Source organism: Magnolia sinica, chromosome 8 (genome assembly GCF_029962835.1).
Source record: "Magnolia sinica isolate HGM2019 chromosome 8, MsV1, whole genome shotgun sequence".
Taxonomy (NCBI): domain Eukaryota; kingdom Viridiplantae; phylum Streptophyta; class Magnoliopsida; order Magnoliales; family Magnoliaceae; genus Magnolia; species Magnolia sinica.
The window spans coordinates 53,118,669-53,141,637 of record NC_080580.1 but is presented as its reverse complement, the minus strand read 5'-3'; the positions used below and the strand labels follow the sequence as shown (position 1 = coordinate 53,141,637).

General features: G+C 41.6%; 2 protein-coding genes across 2 annotated transcripts in view; both read right to left on the bottom strand.

Moving 5' to 3' along the window:
- Positions 1-5,047: 5,047 nt before the first annotated feature.
- Positions 5,048-8,885, bottom strand: LOC131253320 (bifunctional monothiol glutaredoxin-S16, chloroplastic). Its single transcript, XM_058254279.1, has 2 exons — positions 8,232-8,885; positions 5,048-5,600 (listed from the first exon to the last, which is right to left on the bottom strand). Exons 1-2 carry the CDS (start codon positions 8,640-8,642, stop codon positions 5,100-5,102), a joined length of 912 nt encoding a protein of 303 aa, XP_058110262.1. The 5' UTR covers positions 8,643-8,885; the 3' UTR covers positions 5,048-5,099.
- Positions 8,886-11,465: 2,580 nt separating this feature from the next.
- LOC131253319 (selT-like protein) overlaps positions 11,466-22,969 on the bottom strand; it is a 41,122-nt gene continuing 29,618 nt past the window's right edge. The window contains exons 3-4 of the mRNA XM_058254278.1: positions 12,583-12,901; positions 11,466-11,782 (exon numbers count right to left, since the gene is read on the bottom strand). Of these exons, the coding sequence (XP_058110261.1) occupies positions 11,663-11,782; positions 12,583-12,901 (439 nt within the window). The 3' untranslated portion in view covers positions 11,466-11,662. The remainder of the gene's footprint in view (positions 11,783-12,582; positions 12,902-22,969) is intronic.

Below are 22,969 nucleotides of genomic sequence, written 5' to 3'. Positions count from 1 at the left end.
TTTTTTTTTTGAATGATCTGGACCGTTGGATGAGTGATTTAGGGTCCACTTAAGTGTTTTGATGGTGTAGACCTTGATGGTTGGTCACTTTTGTGGATGATGTATGGATAGGATTTTTCAAGTGGGCCTCACATCTTGATCTTGATGTGGCCAGATACATTTATTTGAATATGTGGTCCCGGAAATAGATTTGTGAAGAAGAGCCTAAATTATGGGCATGTGGGCGTAGAGGATGGCCTTTGAAAATGGGCCTTTGAAATGAGCCTTTTGAAATGGGCCTTAGAATGGGCTTTTGGAATGGGCTTTGCAATTTTGGCTTGGACTTTGACTTGAGGCTTTGACTTTGACTTTTGACCATTGATTTGGGCTTTTTGACCTTTGACCAATGACTTGGGCTTTTTTACCTTGTGGTGAGAAGGATACTTACCTGTGAGCTTTGTTTGTGTAGCATGCCTCGTCGTGGTAGGAATGAGGCCGGCCCTTCTCACCAATCGGCTAATCCTTGTTATGTACCGCGAGAGGCCCGACACCTCTCTGATGTGGCCCGGGAAGGTGGCACACCTGCGATCCTGAGGGGGCGCGGGGTTAAGACACATTGGCCTGATTGGTTTCATGATCCACAGCCTCTATTTTTTGAGGTTTTAGAGCGTACTCCATTTGCCAACCTATTTCGAGTTTGTCTAAGCAAGATGAACATGTCCCTTTTATCTGCCTTGACCGAACGGTGGCACGCCGAGACCCATACCTTCCATTTGCCCTTTGGGGAGTAGGGATTTACTCCTTATGACATATATATGCAGTTGGGTCTTCAGTATGATGGAGGATTTGTTCCTTTTGAGGAGGATCTTCCGATACTTTTTGATGATGACTGGATGGAGCTATTGGGGATGATGCCAGATGCTTTAGATTTTTCCGGCCATCAATTCAGGCTGCTTTGGCTATCCTCAAACTTTGCTAAACGCGTCCCCAAGACTAAAGCCGCGGCCGTGGTGAAAGCCCGTGCTCTAATTTTGTAAACTATGGGGGCGATGATCTTTTGTCACGGAAACGAGCTGGTGAGTTCCCGTCTGTTGTCACTTGTGGCTGATATCCACTTTGCTATGATCAATCGTCATCCACAACAGGCATACAAAAGATACGTATGGCATATAAATAGGCAAGATATCCATTACACTAGACATGTTTTCAATGTGTCCTTCCAGGCTAAATACACCAACATGTTATCATACATATCATGAGATAATCAGCCTTAATTGACATATCATATACAGAGAGTGGGAACCGAACGACATACCCCACTAGAAATATAATGGTTTATGTGGTATGACTCATGTTAGACTAACATTGGCTCCTCATGTAGCCTGCACATACAAATCTAATAACATGATGTAAGGCATGGGCATGATACATATGCCAAGGTGGGGTCCACTGGGAATGACCCAAATGGACACTCACATGTGCAATATGTGTGCCACAAGGCTACCAATCTATCGAGCACATGGCCAGCTGAATATATCCCAGAACAATCAAATACCATTGGCATCAGTAGGATGATTTGCACCGTTTGAATATTGCCAATGTAATCGATCATTATAAATTGTTGGTTAGTCACTAAGATGTGATCCTGTGTTTGTGGCCCATATGAGTCTTGGAATTTCATTATTTTTTGTAAAGTATGTGCTTAAATGGATTTAATACAACCATAGTGTTAACATTATGTAAACAAACTAATTAAAAATTTTAAATTGAAACTACCATATTGGCACTGGGGAATTATGAGGTCTCGTATTCCTTTAGCCTTGATTTGCCTTTTTTTTTTCCCTCAGAGGATTGACCTTATCGTCCTTGCACTCGTCATCATCTTGTACAGCAAGACCAACATCTACGTGGTGGCGAAACCATGTCCCAACGCCTCAAGCCCACACGCGCTGGAAGCCTTTTAAAATCTGAACATGGCAGTGATGCGCACGCTCGAGGCATTTGTGCCACCTGCACCACGCTTGGCCCTCGTGCAAGGCAACATCTTTAGGAATGTGATACACCCATGCGTGCACCTGAATACATCCAAGTAAAAACTAAAGTAACCCCTATGAGGGGCCCAAATTAGGGGTATTTTTTAAAAAAGTATTTAAATACTTGCATAAGGATGTAAACACTTGGCGGGATCATCTAAACCCCCTTCAAAAAAAAAAATCCCTCTTTATTTTGGATCAAAGCTAGGTTTTATGGAAAATGTCGTTTATTCCAAAATTTCTTAGATTTTATGATTTTTTTTTTAAAAAAAATTTTTTTTGTCATCATTCTTTCATCATTCTTTCTTGCATTAGTAATGTAAGATACATTTGCTAATATTATGAATGCTTTAGTTAATAGTTTGCTGAATGAATGATTTAGTGCACAACTTGCTTCATTGTCTTAGCTTGATTTTGGTTTTCTATAATATTGGCCATACGCTGATGACCTTTGATTCTTTTGAATTATTTTTAGTTATGATCTGATTCCCCCATGGCATCCTTAGGAAATGAAAAACTGGGGATTCCAATGGTAAGTCTGTTAGTTGGTAATGAGTGTTGTTTTCCATAAAAATGTTGAAACATCGGCGGTGCAATAGCGAGAAAACCGAGTCGATCCCCAGAACTACTGGTCCTAGAACCAGAAATAAATAGGCCTACTCAATTGAATCAAAACAACTCTAATTGGAATTCAAAATCAGATTGATTGATGTTTTGTTCGAAAAAGCCAAGAGATTTGATTGTTGTCATCACTCATAAAGTCCACATTTGCGCATAAAGTCCACATTTACACGTTTTTTTTCTTTATTCTTTTTTTTTTTCTTTCTTTCTTTTTTGCTTTTACTGGGAAACGGTTTCACACATTTTTTAGGAAAAGCTTTTAAAGAGGAATTTGTTGGTTTCTCATAGAGGAAATTGTCACATCATGGAATTGAAATTCCTTTACATGAGTTTCCACTTAAAAAACAGGCCTTTTAATGGTTTGATAGAATTTGAATCATTTTTGATTCATTAGAATGCATGAAATGGAGGGGAGTTCCAAGGAGTTGTCTCTGTTGTATAATATACACTAGCATTAGTTACAATTCTGTTTGTTGAATTTAGTCCTAAAGTTAAAAAGTATTAACCAAATCCATTTGCATCTATTTCGATATAAAATGGATGATTTTTATTTTTTATTTTTGAAGAGGCAAGCATGCACGTATGCACCATCCGGCGCCCCAGCCATTCTGGGGGCCCTAGTGCATGTAACTGCACAACCTAACATCAGTCTCCCATCTGTTTATTGGTACTACACAGCAGTCTCCCATCATTCCTGTTGACGCGGAAGCTGCCACCAAGAAAATGACATGTTTCCCGTCCTCTCTGTCCCACCCAGAGAAGTAGTCCACACTTAATCTCAAATTGGATCCAACCATCTTCAACCACCCAAACCCAACTACTTCCCAATGTGATCCGAGAAGCCATCAGCTGTTAACTCTCTCTCCTCTCTTCTGACACAATCTCCTCCATTACCATCCCCTGCAAGCTACGTGCACAATGAAAAATTCATTCATAATCCATTTATTCAATGATAAGTTCATATCAGCGCCCTTTCTCAATAATATCTTTATACGACCACCCCCTACTTGGTAATTTGGGACCTATCTCCTGCTACTTCTCCAACACTACACCCCCACAAGTACGTATGGAGAAAGCACCTCCTATTTAGCTAAAACTTCTATGGCAATCCAGAGAAGTAGTCCACACTTAAAAAAGTCTCAAATTGGTTCTGCCAATAGAGAGAGAGATTTGATCAGACCATCGGAAGACTGACCCTCCATAATAAAGTCTTCAACAAATTCCCCAGACTCCAGCTCTCTATCCAAGGATGCAGGTCTCCCCTCACCTATGCCTCCACCATCTCCTCAGTGGCAAGGCTTTGTTTTTCAGTTGCCAGTGCCACCAAACTAGGGGCCAATTTATTTGCCTAGTTTTCCCACCGATGGGCCCACCCCACCTTCACCTGCATTTTCGTGATCTCCGCCACCCACTCTTTATCCTCTTTCCACTCTCTTCTTCCTCCTTCCTCCCATTTTCCTTGAAACCCATCTAATATCAACAGCTAAACCTCTTCCGGAACCCCTCATTGAAATCTTGAAAAAATTTCCTGATTTCACCACCTGAGGTCCTGCTCTCTTTTGGACATCAACACAAGCACATACAGTTCTACCATCAAGGAAAGAGAATGAAAGCATACCCCTTATTGCAACCTGACTTTCCAGCTTGGTGTCGTAGCATATTGACTCATTTATGTAGGAATAGCATAAATCATTATTCAAAATAATATAAGAACAACTTGCATATAAAATAAGTCAATCTTAAAGATCAGCCAAATCTATGAAGGGAGAGGTACTCCTTTCTGGACTCTAGATTTCATATTCTAAATCCACTATGAAATTATGAAGGGGAGAATGTAATGCAAGGGTATTTTCACACCGGGCTCGAGTGGGGTCGCCTGTAGGATGCAGGGTCACACTCGGGGTGGGTGACCCATGTGATTTGGGGCTCACGGGGAAGGTCTCATGTTCGAGACTCCTCACCGGGGGTGATTACGCATTTCACACTGGGCTCGAGTGGGGTAGCCTATGGGATGCGGGAAGAACACACTTGGAGTGGGCAGCCCATGTGATTTAGGACCCCCGAAAGGGATTCGGCCGAGGTCCCAACCCATGAGATGTGGGGCATGGGCTATGAGATAAAGGGATTAATTCGTCATACTCTAACAGTTCAAACTTTTAGGGCAAGCGGTTAATTGTCCTACATCAAATTGATACCAGAACGGGAGGTCTCGTGTTCGAGACCCCTCATGGGGCTGATTAATGCAGGGCATTTTTACACCGGGCTCGAGTGGGGTCGCCCTATAAAATGTAGGGGCTCACTCAGGGTGGGTGACCCATGTGATTTGGGATATCTTGTGGGATACGGGGACACACTAAGGGTGGGCGGCCCATTGCCATCTTCTCCATTTTTACAAAAAAGAATAAACAAAGAAATAGAAGCACGGACAGATTATTATACATAACAGTGAAAGGATCATCAAAAACACTATTTCTGGAACAGTTTGGCAAGCTCACCCTTCTCTTCCATGGAGGAAAGGATGTCACAGCCTCCCACCAATTCCCCCTTCACAAACACCTGTGGAAACGTTGGCCAGTTGCTATATTTCTTCAATGTCTCCCGGAGCCCACTGTTGTAATCCTCGTCAAGCACATTCACGCTCTCAAAATCCACCCCATGACTCTCTAATATCCCCACCACTCTCTGTGAGAAACCGCATTGGGGAGCGCTTCTTGATCCCTTGATGAAAGCAACCACCTTATTCTCCTTCACCAACTGATCGATGAGCTCCTCCAAAGGCACTGTTAGCTGGACATGGCGACCAGGGGTCAAACGAAGGTCTGGTTTCTTCTGTAGCCTTCGAATCCATGTGGTGTTGCCTGATTCATTCCCAGGTGGGACTCTCCCAGTGTTGCTTATGTGCTCTTCCATCCATGATTTCCAGGCATTGGTTAGGGCTGTCCGATCAGGATCACTGACCACGCCAACCTACAAGGAAGAAGAGTGCTGCTGTTCTCTTAATGTCTATCTATAAACAAATAAAAGAAGGAATGCTACTATGATGTGGCATATCATGGAGTTGTCCACTTCTGCAGAGAGATTAGGACCATTGATTTGGTGAGAAACCATGTGGATGGGCCATCTTCCAAAAGCCAAGGGCTTAAGACTGTTCAAGCCATCTGATCAATGGCCTGAAAAGGAGATGGTTTGTTCAAAACACAGCAATTGTGCACAATCAATGAGCAAAGTTCCCAACTAGATGGTCAGAAATGGCCAATCACTCAAATTATTTGCCTATACACCATCACCACGGTTGGCTCACCAGATCAACAACCTTGATTCAGAATGCATGCAGTGGCATTGTATAGAACTTCCATGATGCGCACATCATACCAGCCTTTCCATCTAAAAACGCCATGTGTACAGTGGCAGCGTAACCAACTTCTATTATGTCAATGTCATAATAACAATTCTCATTAGAAAATGCCCAAGATCTGATTTTTGAACCAATAACCAGGTTGGATCAATACATGCTGATGCACTAATCACACAATCTGAAGTATCTGGACCGTGACCCACAAATGGATGCATTTTGTGGGACATGGATCAACAGCTGGGATCATTTGATGTGTTGGGAATTTGCACTGCAAATCAACCAATTGATGGACAGGATAATGGAAACATTACGATGATGGTGTGCCAGATACAAATCAATGGTGCTCTGGCAGATCACTACACTGATCCCAAGGAGAAGAGCTCAGCATCAAGGAGCAAGTCAAAGAATCATGAAATTTAAACCTTAGAAACTATCCAAAATCTTATGTTGACGAAAAAAAAAGTACAATACAAATCAATGGTGCTCTGGCAGATCAAATCAATGGTGCTCTGGCAGATCACTACACTGATCCCACCCTAATAGGAAAAGGGGGGGGGGAAGAATAAGGAGAAGAGCTCAGCATCAAGGAGCAAGTCAAAGAATCATGAAATTTAAACCTTAGAAACTATCCAAAATCTTATGTTGACGAAAAAAAAATACAAGTCTCAAAAATCAGAAACAAGAAAACAAAAGGTGAAATACCCATTATAGTGTTGTACGGTGGAACAGTTTCTGTATCTTACAATATTTCAGCAGAATCACTCAAAAAGAATATATATATATATATATATATATATATATATATTCTTTAACTCATATTGCCTTACCTTATGCATGGCAGGCGGGGTGGGGTGGTGGATCAAGAGTGTTGATCTAATGCATCCTAAGAACTATCTGTGAATGGTCCACAGTTGAAAGACAATCATCAGACATTCCTAGACATCAGTTTTTTTCAAAAAAAAAAAAATAGTTCCCAGCAATGATTTATCCTCATTGAGTATAAATCAAATGTGGTTGTTAAACATTCTTATTGGTTTAATGTCCATCTGAAGGCCATAAATCAGATGGATAGGACCATCCCATCTGTGCACGTTGCTACTTGCTACTGCTGCCCATCCACAGATAGATGTTATGGATTCAGTGCCCCATCTACCAATTGTAAGGGACTGCCAGGGTTCCAGTGCTCTAACTTGCAGTTCTCTTTCAAGAAGGCACTTTAGTGAGTCAGCACATGAGCCCCAGATGCAGATGTGGTCAGATGATCCAACTGTCCATCTTCTGTTAGCTGGACAGGACGTCCATGATGAAATAATCACATCAAAAGTATGATCCTAACTTCTGATTCATGGAGCCAAACGTGAACCATTGAAAATTTTCTTTCCAATGTTCCACACTCCACATTCAACCAAAGAAGAATCGATGTGGGAATCATCCGTGGACGCATGAGTTCCAATCATCATCCATCTCTGAATGGGACGCAGATTGGGGTACCACCCCCACCCATCCCTAGCTAGGAGCGGATAGGGGCTCTGAAAGCCCACCATGATGTATGGGTTTTATCCACACCGTCCATTCATTTTGCCATATCAGTTTAGACTAAGAGCCCAAAAAATGAGGCAGTTCCAGGGCTCAAGTGGACCACACAGTGGGGATTAAACATGATGAATGGGACCCGGATAGGGTACTAACCCGCTAGCTAGGAACGGATAGGGGCTCTGAAGGGCAACCGTGATGTATGGGTCTTATCATCCATTTTGCCATATCATTTTAGGCTAAGAGACCAAAAATGGGGCAGTTCCAAGGCTCAAGTGGAGCACACAGTAGGGATTAAACACCTACCGTTGAAAAACTTTTAGGGAGCACAGGAATTTTGGAGAAAGCTGATATTTGTGTTTTACCTTCATCCAGGTCTATGTAACGTTATGAACAGGTTGGATGGCAATTAACCATAACAGTGGACCCTACGAAGGTTTCAACGGTGGGTGTCATTATCACTGCTTCTTCCTGTGGTGTGGTCCACTTGAGCCTTGGATCTGCCTCATTTTTTGGGCTTGTAGCCCAAAATGGATGGACGGCGTGGATAAAACCCATACATCAGGGTGACCCCCTAGAGACCCTGTCCGTTCGGGAACCCAATCCGCGTCCCTCTGAATGTGGGCTCGAACGGGCTAAGCAGAATTAGGGCAAAGGTCGGTAGAAATAAGGGATTATCAGAGCCAAGAGAGGGGTGGAAGAGGAAATACCTTGACAGAGAAGCATAAGTCTGGGACCAATTTCAGGTGTGCTGAAACGCTCGCTGCAACATTTCTCGATATCCCAATGAATTGGAGATCATCTTTCTTGTCGTAGACGGCATAGACACCCGATTCTGACGGGACCTTTGCAGCCACTTCTTGGGCTGTTGTTTCTGTTGGAACAGAAACGGGGTCCGTTTCCGAAAGCTTCCGAAAAGAAGAAGAAATAATAGAGGAGCGGAAACTTCTAGAATTGGGCTTTTTACAAGAGATGGAAGAGAAGTTTGAGAAAGTGGAGTTGGAAGAGAAGGAAGGAATATGTAGGGTTTTGAGAGGGGAGAAAAAAGCGCGTGTAGTAGAAGAAGAAGTATTATGGTTAGGATGATGAGAGAGCATTATTGAGATGTTGATCGCTGCCATTGCTGCGGTAGCGAGAGAGCAAGAGAGAGAAAGTGGGATTCTCCACGAGGATGGATGACTGGAGCCGTGAGCTTTCGGATTTAAAGGAAGAGAAATGACCCTGCGAGGAAGCCACGCCTGTCAGCTGGGCTGCGATTGGGTCGGGTTGGTCAGGTCCAGCAGAACCCTAGTTCAAGGGTTTGAAGGATGTCAATGGGCCGGGTAGAGCCTCGGGTACCCAACGCGGCCCGACTCGAGCAGGGTACCATGTACGGGCGCAACTCGGGTGGGTTAGACGTGGTTTCGGTTAACCCAAGCCTCCATCTGGCCTTTAAGAGCAATCAACGTTCAGCCTAACCTAACCAGAATTCCAACCCAAGGTGCCCGACCCGAATTCTTCAATGCCTGAGACGACCCACATAATAATTTCCAAAGTTAGCCATGTCACCATTGAAAATCAAGGAAATAAGTTACTTTTGCAAGTTGAAAAGCAATAAAAATAAGTTATTTTTTTCTAAAAAGCTACTTACTTAAGTTTAAAAATAAATAAAAATAAAAATAAAAAACTAACTTATTTAACTGTTAAAAAAGTTAATTTGGTAGTATCCAAACGGGCCCTCAAGCTCTTTGCCGCTTTTGGTTTAGTTCCACGATCATCCCCCACAGGGATGAAAGAAGGCTGAGGCCTGAGAGCTAGAACAGCAAACCTGCCTGCACAGATTAGTTGTGAACTTCCCCAGCAACTACCAGTAATCCGGCAAGCTGGAAGGTCGCGGGCACTCCCAAGCATAAACACTATCACCACCAAAAGGAGAATTGTCGATGTTAAACTGAGGGAGCATTATCTCTAGAGAGATTCCTTCTCCGGTTCTGCATCACCCTTATGCGCCTCGCCAATTGGAAGTTCATCACAGGATCCAACCGCAGCTTCAGGTTTCCCAACAGACTTGGGCCGCCAAATAATTTCAAATCGTGTGTTCCCATTCATGAATATCTTCCATTTGATCTCCTGCTCCAACCTTAATAGATTGGAGTCTAACATACAGAATTACAGTTCCAGCACCCTCCCATTGTTCTCTGAGATTTTCCACGTACACCTTTCCGCATTTTGGATCATTAATTACTGCCCGTTTGCAGCAGATTTATTGCCTGGTTAAGATTGTCCAATGGAGAAGCTTTACAGAGTGGACAAGCCATAGAGGGGTCTACCAAGTGGAAGATTTGGATCCCTAAAATATGGACCATGCCTGTACAGTTGCAGGACACAAAAAAGGTCGTTTTCTCTTGCCCAGCATCTTATAATGCCAGCTTGGCAAATAACCACGGACCTGCTTCCCAAAAAAAAAAATACATTAGGTCCGAAGCCATACTATCACGATGGCAAACGGCCTGGGGTCGATCGGATGCAGCAAAAGTAATTGGGGCGTGCCTGAAGCCCATGTTGGCCCTCGTACCAAGTTTTAGCACATTCATTAAAGGGCCATTTGGATACCACCAAATAAGTAACATTTTCTACTTACAGCAGTAGTTAAGTTTGTTTGTTTTAAGATCAATTATAAGTAACCTTTTTACTTAAAGGTACTTAATCACTTCAACTTTATTACTAGAAACCAAGATAAGCTACTTGAGGCATTAAGTAGCTTAAGTAACTTGAGATCCAAACGGGACATGGACTTCCAACCAATTAAAGCATCTTAGACCATTCAAAAACCCCAAAACTCCACTCAGCTTTGAGTCACGTCAAAACATGAAGAATCAATTGGAATCACTCAGTATTTAATAATTAATTGTTCAGATTTGTATTTTTAAAAAATAAAATAAAAAAAATAAATAAATAAATTAAAAAAAAAAAACAACTTAGTTTGAATCTCATCTCCCACTTGGATTTTTTATTCATGAAAAAGTCATTCACTCAGCAAAATAACTCACTTTTGAGTCACAGATCGTGTTGAGTCAACTAAGTCGGCAAGCAATGAATCAGAACTAAGTCTCTCTTATTAGTTTCTCAGACTGGGTTCAAAATCTCTCCTAGTCGAGTAACAGAGTTTTAGAACCATGTTGCCCACATGACTTCATGGTGGCCAGGCTAGCACGGGTTGAGTATTTGGATGGTGGTGTGACACAACACCCCAGTCCGAGCCTCACCCAAGCTGGGCTAAACCTGGATTTAAGCCCTTGGCTCATGGGATGGGACCTTCACATTTGTCAGCCTAACCTGACGCAGCCAGCTGAATAGGCATAGTTGCGTGGAGGGCGTGATATACTCACCACTGCATGGGAGGAACATGTTCCTAATAATAGTTAAATCCAAGATTTAGGTGGGTCACACCATATACAACAGTATAACATAACGCCTAAAACTCTGTTCATAGAACATGCATCAGATCCACCCCTATTAAAAATTGGAACAAGGTTAGAAGATGATGATGATGATCCTTAAAATCAGCCCTCGTGTCAGAATGCCCTGACTTTCAGGTGTCCCTTCATCCTAGTGAGGTGCGAGATTGATTAGCTAATATACACCACAGGTAGACCCCACACAATTTGGACGATTTTAATGGAGGGCATCCCTATCTCAAGCCACCTGAGTATTGAATCCGCCTGATTTTAAGAACCCTTTGCAAACACTGATGGACCGGGTGAATCTCATCCACATGAAGTTGTTCCATCCACGTCAGTGGAAAGTCAGACCACCACGCAAGCTTTTTTGTTTTGCAACCCACAGATACTGACAAGTCCCTGTAACAATACCCATCAAAGGATAGAGGAAAAGAACAATCATGCAGATATTATCAACAATAACCCACTGCTCTAAGCAAAGCAAATGATCTTACCAAAAGTATGTGAACCTAAACAATCCATGGCACTTATCCGATACAGTAGGGCATCACCTTCAATCTATCTGATTTCAGATGACAGACAGCCGAACAATTGCAAAAGTGATAACCTTTCAACAAGCTATTTTAGCAAAGTCATTAGAATTTTGACACCATGACACAGCAGCGGAACCAATTGCAGAGCACATGGGTTTTGGCCCCACACTATGACCAGAGACTACCACCTACGTCATCCATGACCCTCGAACTGGCCAGTTTCTTGCTCACAAGATCTCTCAGCTCGAATTCACTGGGGAACCTGTGCTCCCTGAGTTTAGAGAAAACCTACATGGAGAAAAGAATTTTCAGAGGGCATGAATGAGGTTGACATGGAAAAGGCACACTCCAACACAAAGTGGCAGGTGCATCTTTTTGCAGGTTCGTCTTATTCCAGTAGATTAATACTGTTAACGATAGGAAATTTTGAAGGCATGTTTAGTAGCACCAAATTAGACTGATTGATCATGAAATATCATGAACTTCCATGATATTTGGTGCAACTAAGTGAACCCTAAGCAACAAAAGAATGTGTATCCCGTGACAAGTAAGTGCAAGAAAGCATGATCTGTTAAAAAATAATGCCGTGAAAGAAAAGTATTATACAATGCCCTGCCCTGTTCCACTGGGCCAGCATCTTGTGGTGTCTGCTTTTTCAAGTTTAGTTCATCTGGCTTGGCCGGGTCCACCATGCATGAGACATGGATAAAAAATCCCCTCCAAACAATCCCAGCTCTCCCATTGGTGGGCTTCTCCCCACTGCAAATGGACCACCAGCTATATTCCTTTTTTTTTGTCAGTCCATCTGCAGACCGGATAAATATACCGGGATTGGCCAATTGAGAGCCTTTTGCTACATCATCCATGGTGCCGCACTGGATGAGTGGATTGGATGACCATAAGCACCAGCACAGAATGAGGCTGAGGATTGTATGTTCAGTCAGTGAAAACTGACTGCACAGTGGACTTGACTGAAGACAATTAATAATCATCGTAACTGTGTGCCTAACATGGAAAAAAAAAGGTCTTCAGCAGAACTAAAAGTTTCGATTCCCTGGAGATCAGCAAGGAGGGGGGAGGTCTCTTACCAAGTCACCATCGTAGTAAACTTCAAAAGCCCCAGAACTTTGTAGGAAGTTCTGCACAACATTGCCAAGAAGCCAAGTGCTTGCAATAGTTCCAAATCTATTAGCACGTAGAGTGAAGTACCAAGGAGGCGGTGTCATAAATCCCAGCCTGGGGAAAATATGTTCACCTGCCATTACAATCCCAATCACTCCAACTTGGACGATTGGAACCACTTTGCTGAGAAGGTGTTTTGGGAGGGTAGGAGGGTGATTTGAAAGAGTAACTTCAATCCCAGGAAAGGAAGTTTCGAGCATCTTTTTCATCGTCATTGCAGTTCCCCTGCCCCGATTTAAAAAAAATAAAAAAACAACTTTATATTTTCAAATAATATAATTCTCTCACAAGAAAAATCTATTACAACCTAAAAAACAAGCAGGCAAAAGGTCAAAGTTCACAATAAATGCACAATAATAATTAATAACAATGATATTAAAAATAAACATGCAAAATTTGCACCTTCCTGAAACAACAATGCCAAAGAACAAAAGTAATGTTATCAGATGCCAATTTGTCATTGATAAGTGAGTCGAGATTTGGTAGAAGATCTTCAAGGTGCAAGAATCACAAATGTTTTAAAAACAAAACACGAGAGAAGGTCCAACTGGAACTTGGGAAATTTCCTGTTCAGTTAGAATTGAACTCCCTTTGATTTGTTGAGTCTAAACCATAAGATCAAATGGCCAAACCATTCAACCTCACTGGGCCAGACAGTTTCCAGCTAAGAAGTCACCCAAGAGAATTTTCATTGCAATGCATTGGGGAAAATCAGAAAATTCGTGCACCTTTTTTTATTCTAACCTAGTGAACCAAATATATATATATATATATATATATATATATATATATATATATATATATATATATATATAGGAAAGGGTACTATACGCTCGACCGTAGTATACCTTCCATAAGGTCGAGTGTGGGCCCCACCGTGATGCGTTTCGAACATCTACCCCATCAGTCAGATGCACCATTCCATCGTGGCCCTAGGTCTCAAAAATCAAGTCAATCCGTGACTTGTGTGGGCCACACCACATACAGAAGTGGGGAGGGGCCGTGCACCATTAAAACATTCATAATCATTTTTTGGGCCCACTGAGATGTGGTTTGCAAATCCAGCCCATCCATATGTGTGTCCCACTTGGATGAGGGTTCAGACCAAGTTTCAGCAGCATTCAAAACTCAGGTGGGCCCCCACCAAGTGCTTTTATATGTTTTAATGGTGTCTTCACATGATTTTAGATGGTATGGCCCACCTGAGTTCCGTATACGGCTGATTTTTGGGATATCCCATAATTTAGAGGGGACCCATCAAATGCACGGTGTTGATGGTCGACACGCATCATGGTGGGGCCCACACAGCTCGACCTCACGGGATCTTATCATGAGGTCGAGCGCATAGTACCTTTTCCATATATATATATATATATATATATATAAATCACATACCTTTGTGATGGGAACTAGGGGATATCCTTTTCACCTTTTTTTCTTTTTTTTTTCTTTTTTTTTAATGTTAGCTTGTTAGTAGACACCCATGTCAGTACACACACTCCATGTTAGCCACCCCCACTAGCGATCGATACCAAGACCTCAAGTGTTGAAACGAGGTATCTCCACTCAGTCTGCCATTTGAGCTATGGATCTGGGTGTTGGTGAGGATGATACCTAAAAGGAGAGAAGATTTTTCAATTCAAACCTAGTGAACCAAAAAATTGTGTGGTGTTGGTAATAGCGAGGATGACTGCCTGAATGGAGAATGGATTACCCATCAGCTCCACAGCTTTAGGGAGGGAGGGAGAGAATTGTCGAAATAGGAAATGCATCCAGTTGATTCTGAAAAGTCCAAAACTCTAAAAAGCTGGAAAAATTGAAAGCCCATCTTATCTACAAACTGTTTAGTTCCATTGGATGAATGACCAAGGAATGTGATGATCGAAGTGCATCATACAGGATACAACCACTGTACACATGGCGCATGTACGTCAGTGCAAACCATACAAATCATGGATACATTGTAGATGTGTCAGATCCCAAAAATCACACTAAATGAGTTGATATCTTAGCTGTCCTTTTCTTCTGAAGAGTATCTCAGCTGTAAAGGGTAGTATCATTAGAAAAGAATCTGATTTTGAAGTAATATCTCATATACGGCCCACCGATTAAAGGATCTGGACTGATGGGCATGTGCGGCATACACAGTGGTTGAGTGAAAGGGTATGGATCATTTTACCTATAAAAAAAAAAGGGTATCAACTCTCCAGTGCGTGGTAAGTAAGAAGTAAAAAGTGAGATGTTTCAACATTATTCACCATGGCCAGAGAGCTAGTTGAAATAAAAGAAAGAAAATGTCTATTTCTCTAATGAAGTGGCTCATCTCCAAAGAGGCATGGATTGTCTCCACCAACAAGTTTTGGGACTATCCTTGGAACTTTAAGCTAGGTATGCTTCGTTATCTGCACAACTTAAGCTTATAATTCCTTATCTGCACAAGATGTGCGATCATGTTCTAAGGATGTGTCACTGTTGTCATTTGATTGCCTTGATAAACTTTCCCTTTTAGGTTATAACCAATGTTTGAATTATCTCCGATATTATCTTTATCTCTAGCTCAGCGATACCGATAACGTTGGTAGTATAGAAATTCTACGTATTAGCAATGTATCGCTAAGTATCGCCAACATACCAACATCGCTAATGTAATCACCAATATTTTCAAGGATGTAATTTCTAGGTGTCGCTTGTATTGCCAATGCATCAATATCACCAATGTATCACCAATATTTTCAACTACGTAAATTCTAGGTAATGCTTGTATCACAAGTGTATTGACGATATTTCAATAATATCACCAACGTATTGATATCATCAAAATGTTGTTTATTAGAAAGAAAAAAAAAAATCAAAATTTTTTTTTTTCATGGGCACATGGTTGTATATAGTGTTCAACTTGTCATTGATAATACTAATAATATCTCGCTATTATTGAAATCGAAACATGTGTGATATTGAGACCATAATTTTTCGTTTCCTTTACAATTGTTGATGATTTCTTGGTAAAACATCATGTGTTGTTGATATTTTACAATATCAATGGATGTTTGGATGGAAGGTTGGATGGCTAAATAGGTTCGATGGGATGGTTGGACTGATTTCTTACAACGGTACATGCTTTTAAGGCCCCATTAAATGGAAACTTGTTATGTATGCATTCTTTTTGCAAGTTTTTTATTTCTAAATATGCAAATATGTACATATTAACATCTCTTAAAGTTTCATTAAAAATTCCACAGTTTTTCCCATGTTTCCCCACATTTCCGGTTATCACCGATATTATCGGCGATATCGATATTGTTTCCGTATCCCTAGCCAGCGAAACTTGTAGCGATATCAATACTTCGAACATTGGTTATAACTATCAAGATGTTCTAATAAAACCATGCCAGCTCCTTTTTTTCCCTTCTCGTCTTTCCATGGACATTAACTCATGGAGGTATGTTCAGTATTTCTGCAAGGTAGCAAAGAATTAGAAGCCAAGTTTTTCTGCATTCTCCATCTTGCTTCCTTTTTTTTTCTTTTTTTTCTTTTTTTTGAACAGTAAATTAACTCCCATCTTGCTTCCTTACGCATTCCTCACTCTTCTTCTCTTCGTCTGCTTTGCTACCTTGCAGAAAAACTGAAGGAGAATGCATAAGCTGAGGAAGAGGAGGAATTAGAAGCCAAGTTGAGAGAGGATAGAGAAAGAAAAAAGAAGAGAATATAAGTTATATAACCAGCAGGCCAATGGGGATGGATGGGTGGAAGTAAGAGGGAAGATATTCCAACGCTTTTCATCTCCAATATTGCTTACTCGGCTAGATCAGAGGACATCAGAGAGCTTTTCAAGGACTTCAAAAAAGTAAAAGATGTGCTCATACCAAAGGACAGATCCAGAACAAGGCACGGGGGTATTGGATCAGGCCAGTGGGGATGGATGGGTGGAAGTAAGAGGGAAGATATTCCGACACTTTTCGTCTCCAATATTGCTTACTTGGCTAGATCAGAGGACATCAGAGAGCTTTTCGAGGACTTCAGAAATGTAAAGAATGTGCTCATACCAAAGGACAGATCCAGAACAAGGCACAGGGGTATTGGATTTTGTGAGATGCAGATCTATAGAGGAGGCTCACAAAGCTATTGAAGGCCTGACTGGCATCGAATATCGGAGGAGGTGCTTAGGCATGGAAATATCTAAGATAGCCGAGGGGCTGAAAAGAGATGAGAAGGAAGGGATCATAAGGAAGGGTGTGGTCGGTCAGTTGGGAGTATAGTTGCATGAAGCGTGAAGCGAAGAGGCAACAAATTAGGGTGCAGGACCGGGGAAGCATCTCTTTCAAAATGTAAACAAGTTAAATAAGTAGGAAGCGGGAGCGGGAGCGAGATTCCAAAGCGGGAGCACACCTAGTTAGAAAGATCCTGCAACTAAAGGGTGGGAGAAGGGAGAGGCTAGGGGACACTCATCACCAGGAAAACCTTGCAAGAATAAACATGGAGGAACAAATCCAGGCTTGGCCAAATGCTCTCCTCGATGGGGGTTCAAGTTTTAGAGAGGTAGTATTGAGGGAGAAAACTTCTAAAATGGGGAAGGCAAGAAGAAATGTGGCAAGGGATGTCATTACAGTGGATCAAGAAGCTTCTGAAGTCAGAAGAGTGCTTGTTAAAGCATCTATCATTGGTGTCTCCTCAACGGAAGTGGATGAAGAGATGTTGTGGGACTTGGGAAGATGGGACTCAAAGGAGTTCCAGAATCAGGTCCATATTCGGGAGAAACTTGACAGAACATGTGCTCTCCAGGTTCCAATAGGAAGAGATGGCAACCATGTGAAGAAAAGGGTCGAGCAAGTTGGACAAAAATCTTTGGGATACCACTCCATGCTTGGTTTCTGGAGACCTTTTAGGAGATCAGGGACAGTTATGGAAAAGTCCAGGAAGTGAACACTATCTTTGATCACAAATAGTAGGTTGGATTTTGCAAGGGTAAAGGCCTCTTCTCTGACGAGGAAAAGCCAAAGGAAATGATATCGCTACTGGTTGAGGAGAGGATTCCCTTCTCAGTCATGGTGGAAGATTTCTATCATCCAACAAGAGTTTAAGAGGTCCAGCGAACATCTAAGGTGGAAGAGTTGAATGATGGAGGTGACGAGGAAGGCAAGCATGTGGCAGTTTAAACATCCTTCTCAACATCAGAATCCTTTTTTTCCGCGCGGGTGGGGGTAGGTGGTTGGTGTTTGTCTAGTGATACACCGATTGGGGGAAACGCACGAGGCATACACATGGTCAAGCTGAGCGCAGTAAGCAAGGTGCCAGCTAAGCAATATCGAGCGGAGAAGGTGGTTCAAATTTCAAATTAGTAAGGTCCCATCACACCTAGCCCCTGATAAAAAGACAATGCGTCAAGTTAAGAGGCAATCATATCCATTTCCACACGATTTGATGGAGATGTGAAATTTATCAAGGGGGCTTCGATCATCTCGTATCCCACAAGAAATTCTCTATCACAACTCTCAAGATGAGTTTTTTTTCATCGGGAAGTGAGAGCAAATCTCTTGCATCAGGATCTCACAGCAGACATCTCCATCAATTGCAAGTGATGCGCACATGGACAGCCCAGACGGCCCCATATCATGAGAGGGTAAAAGAAATGATCCTAGTCGTTCGGTGCAGAAAGACCAAGGTAATAAGGAGGAATATCAGCAGGAACTGTTCTTTAGGGAAACGGCAGTGGCTAGATTTGAAGAGGCACTTGTGAGTAGTGTTAGATAGAGGTGGGAAGGGATGGAATTGGAAACAAACTTGCAATGAGGAGCATTCACGACAAGGAAGAAGAAGCGCCAGCTGAACAGATCCACACTGGTAATAGGGAAAGGGGTATGCAGTTAGGAAAAAGAGCCAGTCGAGGGAAATGGTTCAAGGAGGAGAGGATAGGTGCATGGAAGAACAAGGGGAGATCTCAAGGCTGGGGGGAAGTGAGTCCTTGTCAACAACAGAGACAACAACCCTTAAAAAATTAAAAAATGAAAATAAAACGAGAGAGAGAGAGAGAGAGAGAGAGAGAGAGAGAGAGAGAGAGAGACGACAACCCTTAGGTCGGTACATTGGGAAAAGACCTTCGAAGCAAAAGATGATTTTATTCAATTCATGAGAAAGGATATTATTTTTGGGACAGCAGAAGATTCAGGGCAGAGATATTAGAAAAGGTGTGTTAGTCATATTCGGGCCCAAGCAAAGCAGTCATTGTAGCAAAAGAATTGTGTGCAACAGAACATCTTCCAAACCAAGATTTGTTGGAGGTGTTCAGAAAGCTGGATAGGAGAGATGGTATCAAAAGTGATGTGCAGAACCAGGATACAAACAGGAAGCTGATGGGAACATCAGAGGACCTACTCAGGTGTACCAGAGATGGAGACAACCACCCACACCAGCCTGCTTTCTTTGTGGATGGGTGACGAGTTCCAGATGGGGCCCGTCGGGCCATTTTGAAGACCCCACATGCATTGGACGTGCATTAGGAAGACCCCGCCTTGCGATGATCCATGTAGGCTGCTTAGGAGATGATTTTAGTCATAGAATTTCAATTTCGTGTCGATCCGACCATTGGATCTTATCGATCAGGCCATCGGGCCACCAGATCTTTTAGATGTGGGCCCCTTGGACTCTGATCTTTCTTTCTTTATGTTTTTTGTTATTTTTAGGAGTTATTTGATGGTTGAGATTGATAATATATGTTTTAGTTTTCTTATTTTGGATGATGGGTCACTTTACTTAAGTGAGTGACATAGTTGTAATTATGCTGGATTTTAATTCCAAATTTTTAATTATAAAAGCACAGGGAGGGTTGAGTTCCAACCCTAGTGGAGATTTGAGAAGAAAAAAAGAAGAAGAGAGAAGCTCTCTTGTGTGAAGGAATTTTCTTCATTGTTTTCTTGGTAGTGGATTCCAAGGTATTCTTCATCTTACATCCTTCCTCTCTTCTTCGAAAAGTAATCTTCTTCTTCTTTCCTTGTCTTCCTCTTTTCCTTCCCATTACCACCTTCTAAATCCTAGATCTTTAATTCTCTCTTTTCCCCAATTTCTAAAACCCCTAATTCCAAAATCCCCAATTCCCATGAACCCTAATTTTTCTAAATTTCAGATTTTTCCCTTCCTAACCCTAATCATAAAACCTACAAATCTGTCCATTGAATGTGGAACGTGCCTATGCTAAGTTGGAAGTTTTATCCTTCCATCGGTCCTTGTTTTAATTGATTTATGTGATTTCTTAGCATGCGAGCATGTGATTTAGGTTAAATCCGATTTTATTTCCTATTGTTTACTCTTAGGGCATGTTTGGGCAGTGGGATTAGAAGGGATTAGGTGGGATGGGATTCAAAAAACATAATTATTACTCATGGCAGGGATTGTCCCCTGTTGCCATGGGATAAGATTAATGCCATGCTTTGTTGGTAATATGGTGGTACATTGAATGGATGTACCCACCATCATTTGAAATTACTGAGAATAACACACGTGTTATATCTAAACCGTTCATTTGTTTAGTAACCTCATTTTATGGCATGGGCCTAAAAATGAGGTAGATCCAAAACTTATGTGGCCCCAAAGAAGTTTTCAACGGTAAGTATTCAATCCCCGTTGCTTTCTATGGTGGGGTCCACTTGAGCTTTAGATTTACCTAATTTTTTCGGCCCATGCTCTAAAATAATCTCGAAAAATGGGTGGACAGTGTGGATATAGCCCACACATCATGGTGAGACCTACACAACTTACTAACATTGAGTGAAATTGGCACGGGACCCGATGCAATTCCATCTAATCTAATTCCAAGCTTTTCCATTCTTCCCAAACATGGAGTGGAATTAGCATAGGACCAGATGAATCCCATCCCACCTAATCCCTTCTAATCCCACTGCCCAAACACGCCCTTAATTAATTGGTAGGTTAGCATCTTTTGTTAATGACTCTTTCATAATCTCCACATTGGATGCTAGCATTAAATCATGCGTCCTACATCAGAAGCAGAGCAGGGAAACTCAGAGATTGGTATCTTCAGTGAATTATGAAGGTAAATCGAATAACAGGAAAGGGAGCAAAAACCAAGATAATGCAGCCAGGGTGGAGAAACAAGAAGAGTGCTCAATGAAGATTCTCTCCTGGAACATTAAGGGCCTCGGGTCCCTCAACAAGAGGCAGTATGTGACGTGAATGAGCAAAAAAAGGAAGATAAGTTGTTTATCCAGGAAATGAAATTTCACTGTAGATGACTTGTAGTTTCAGAGCTTCAGGGGAAAAGTAATTTCCATTGGAAGTGTAAATCAGCATTAGGAGGCAACAAGAGGCCTACTGACAAGGTGGAAAGAAAGACCGTTTCCACTATCTGACCAACGGGTACGCAAATTTTCAGTTTCAATGCACTTGGTCGAGGTGGAAAGTGGTAGAGATTGTGTCAACAAACTGACACGCTCGACACTACCGACCAATGATCCCAACATCTTTCTTCAAACCTGGCCAGTAGAAACAGTCCTTAACCAAGGCTATCGTTTTGTAGATCCTGAAGTGACCACCAAGGTCGCCTAAATAGAGCTCTCATATCACAAACTCTTACAAGAAGCATTTAGGAAGACAGCCTCATATCATAGAATAAGTACACATCATGCAGACTATAATGTGGTTACTCGGTGCTTAAGCCTGTGGAGAGTGCTGAAAATACTTTTACAAAATCATCATCAATTGCATAGTCTCCCTCGAGTTCTTCGAACACAACAATGGAGAGTGATAATGTAGACAAGAGAAGCGATTTTTTACTAAGAGCATCTTCAACTTTGTTCTCTATGATGGCTCAATGTTTCAGACTCGATGTGGACTCCTAAATATAAGCGCTCCGCTTAGCTGTGCCACGTGCTCAATTTCTTCTAGGATTTCCAATAACATAATGCCTCATGATTAGAATATAGCAAAAACTCCCGATGAATGAGGTAATGACACCAATGTTTAAATGCCTACCCAATGGCATAGAACTCCACATCGCAGGTAAAATATACTTCTTTCATGCATCATTAAGTTTTTTGTTGAAAAAGGTCAGTGGATGTCCTTCCTGACTAAGGACACCTCCAATGCCCATGCGGGATGCATCTCAAGCAACCTCAAATACCTTCTTGAAATCAGGAAGCTTGAGAACTGGAGCTTCCATCATCTTTCGCTTGATTTCATAAAATGACTTTGTTGCCGCTTTGGTCCACTCAAGCGGACCAGCCTCATGCATCCAGGAGTGGGCACCATAATCAAGGTATCCCGTATCTGTTATGATCAGGGTGTCCCGTATCCGTTACGATACGGCCGTATCGGCCGTTACGCGATACGGGGTCGAAACGGACAACCCCCCAATTTTGTGACCGTAACGGCCGTTACAGGCCATAACGGCCGTTACGGACCCATAATGACTATTACGGGCCTAAAGGAATCGGCTGCGGCCCCCCCTCTCGTTTTCTACTTCTTCTTCTTCTTCTTCTTCTTCTCGGGCTGCGGCTGCAGCTCTTATTTTCTCCTTCTCTCTCGTTTTCTCTTTCTTTCCCTCTCGTTTTCTTCTTCTCTCTCCATTTCCCTTTCTTTCCCTCTCGTTTTTTCTTTTTCCCTCTCATCAAGGTGTCCCGTATCGGTATCGGTTGGCGTAACAGTGACCTCCAAAACCGATACGGATACGGGGGCGTAACGGCCCGTAACAGCGCAAAAATTTTTTTTGCCAAAAAAATATGAAAAAATATTGGATTAAATCCGGAATATTCTAAGCATTCCAAATATGCATTCATTTATAAATTGGAACATGTTTATGGTGGTGTAACGGTCCACTCTTTGGTGAGAAGTTGTATCGGACTGTCTGATGAATTTATGAACCAGATAACCTGAATTTGACTACAAAATTCATATATTTAATTTTCTAACTATCTACTATCAATGATAGATATATTAGAATGAATGTAATATGAAAATATCTTACATTTAGGTGTTTGCAATTATTTTTGAGGGCCAAAATTCATGCATAAATAGAAAAAATATATATATATATAAAATATAAAATGGCACCCCAAATATGTAAAATGCACATTAACATGTTCTACTATGATTAACACATCATATAGCATCATTAAAACAGCAAAAGAATCATTAAAAAATGATTTTTCGAATTTTCAAAAAAAGGGCCGAAATAAATGCGTAAATATAAAAAAATATTTAAAAAATATAAAATGGCACCCCAAATATGTAAAATGCACATTAACATGTTCTTCTATGATTAACACATCATATGGCATCATAAAA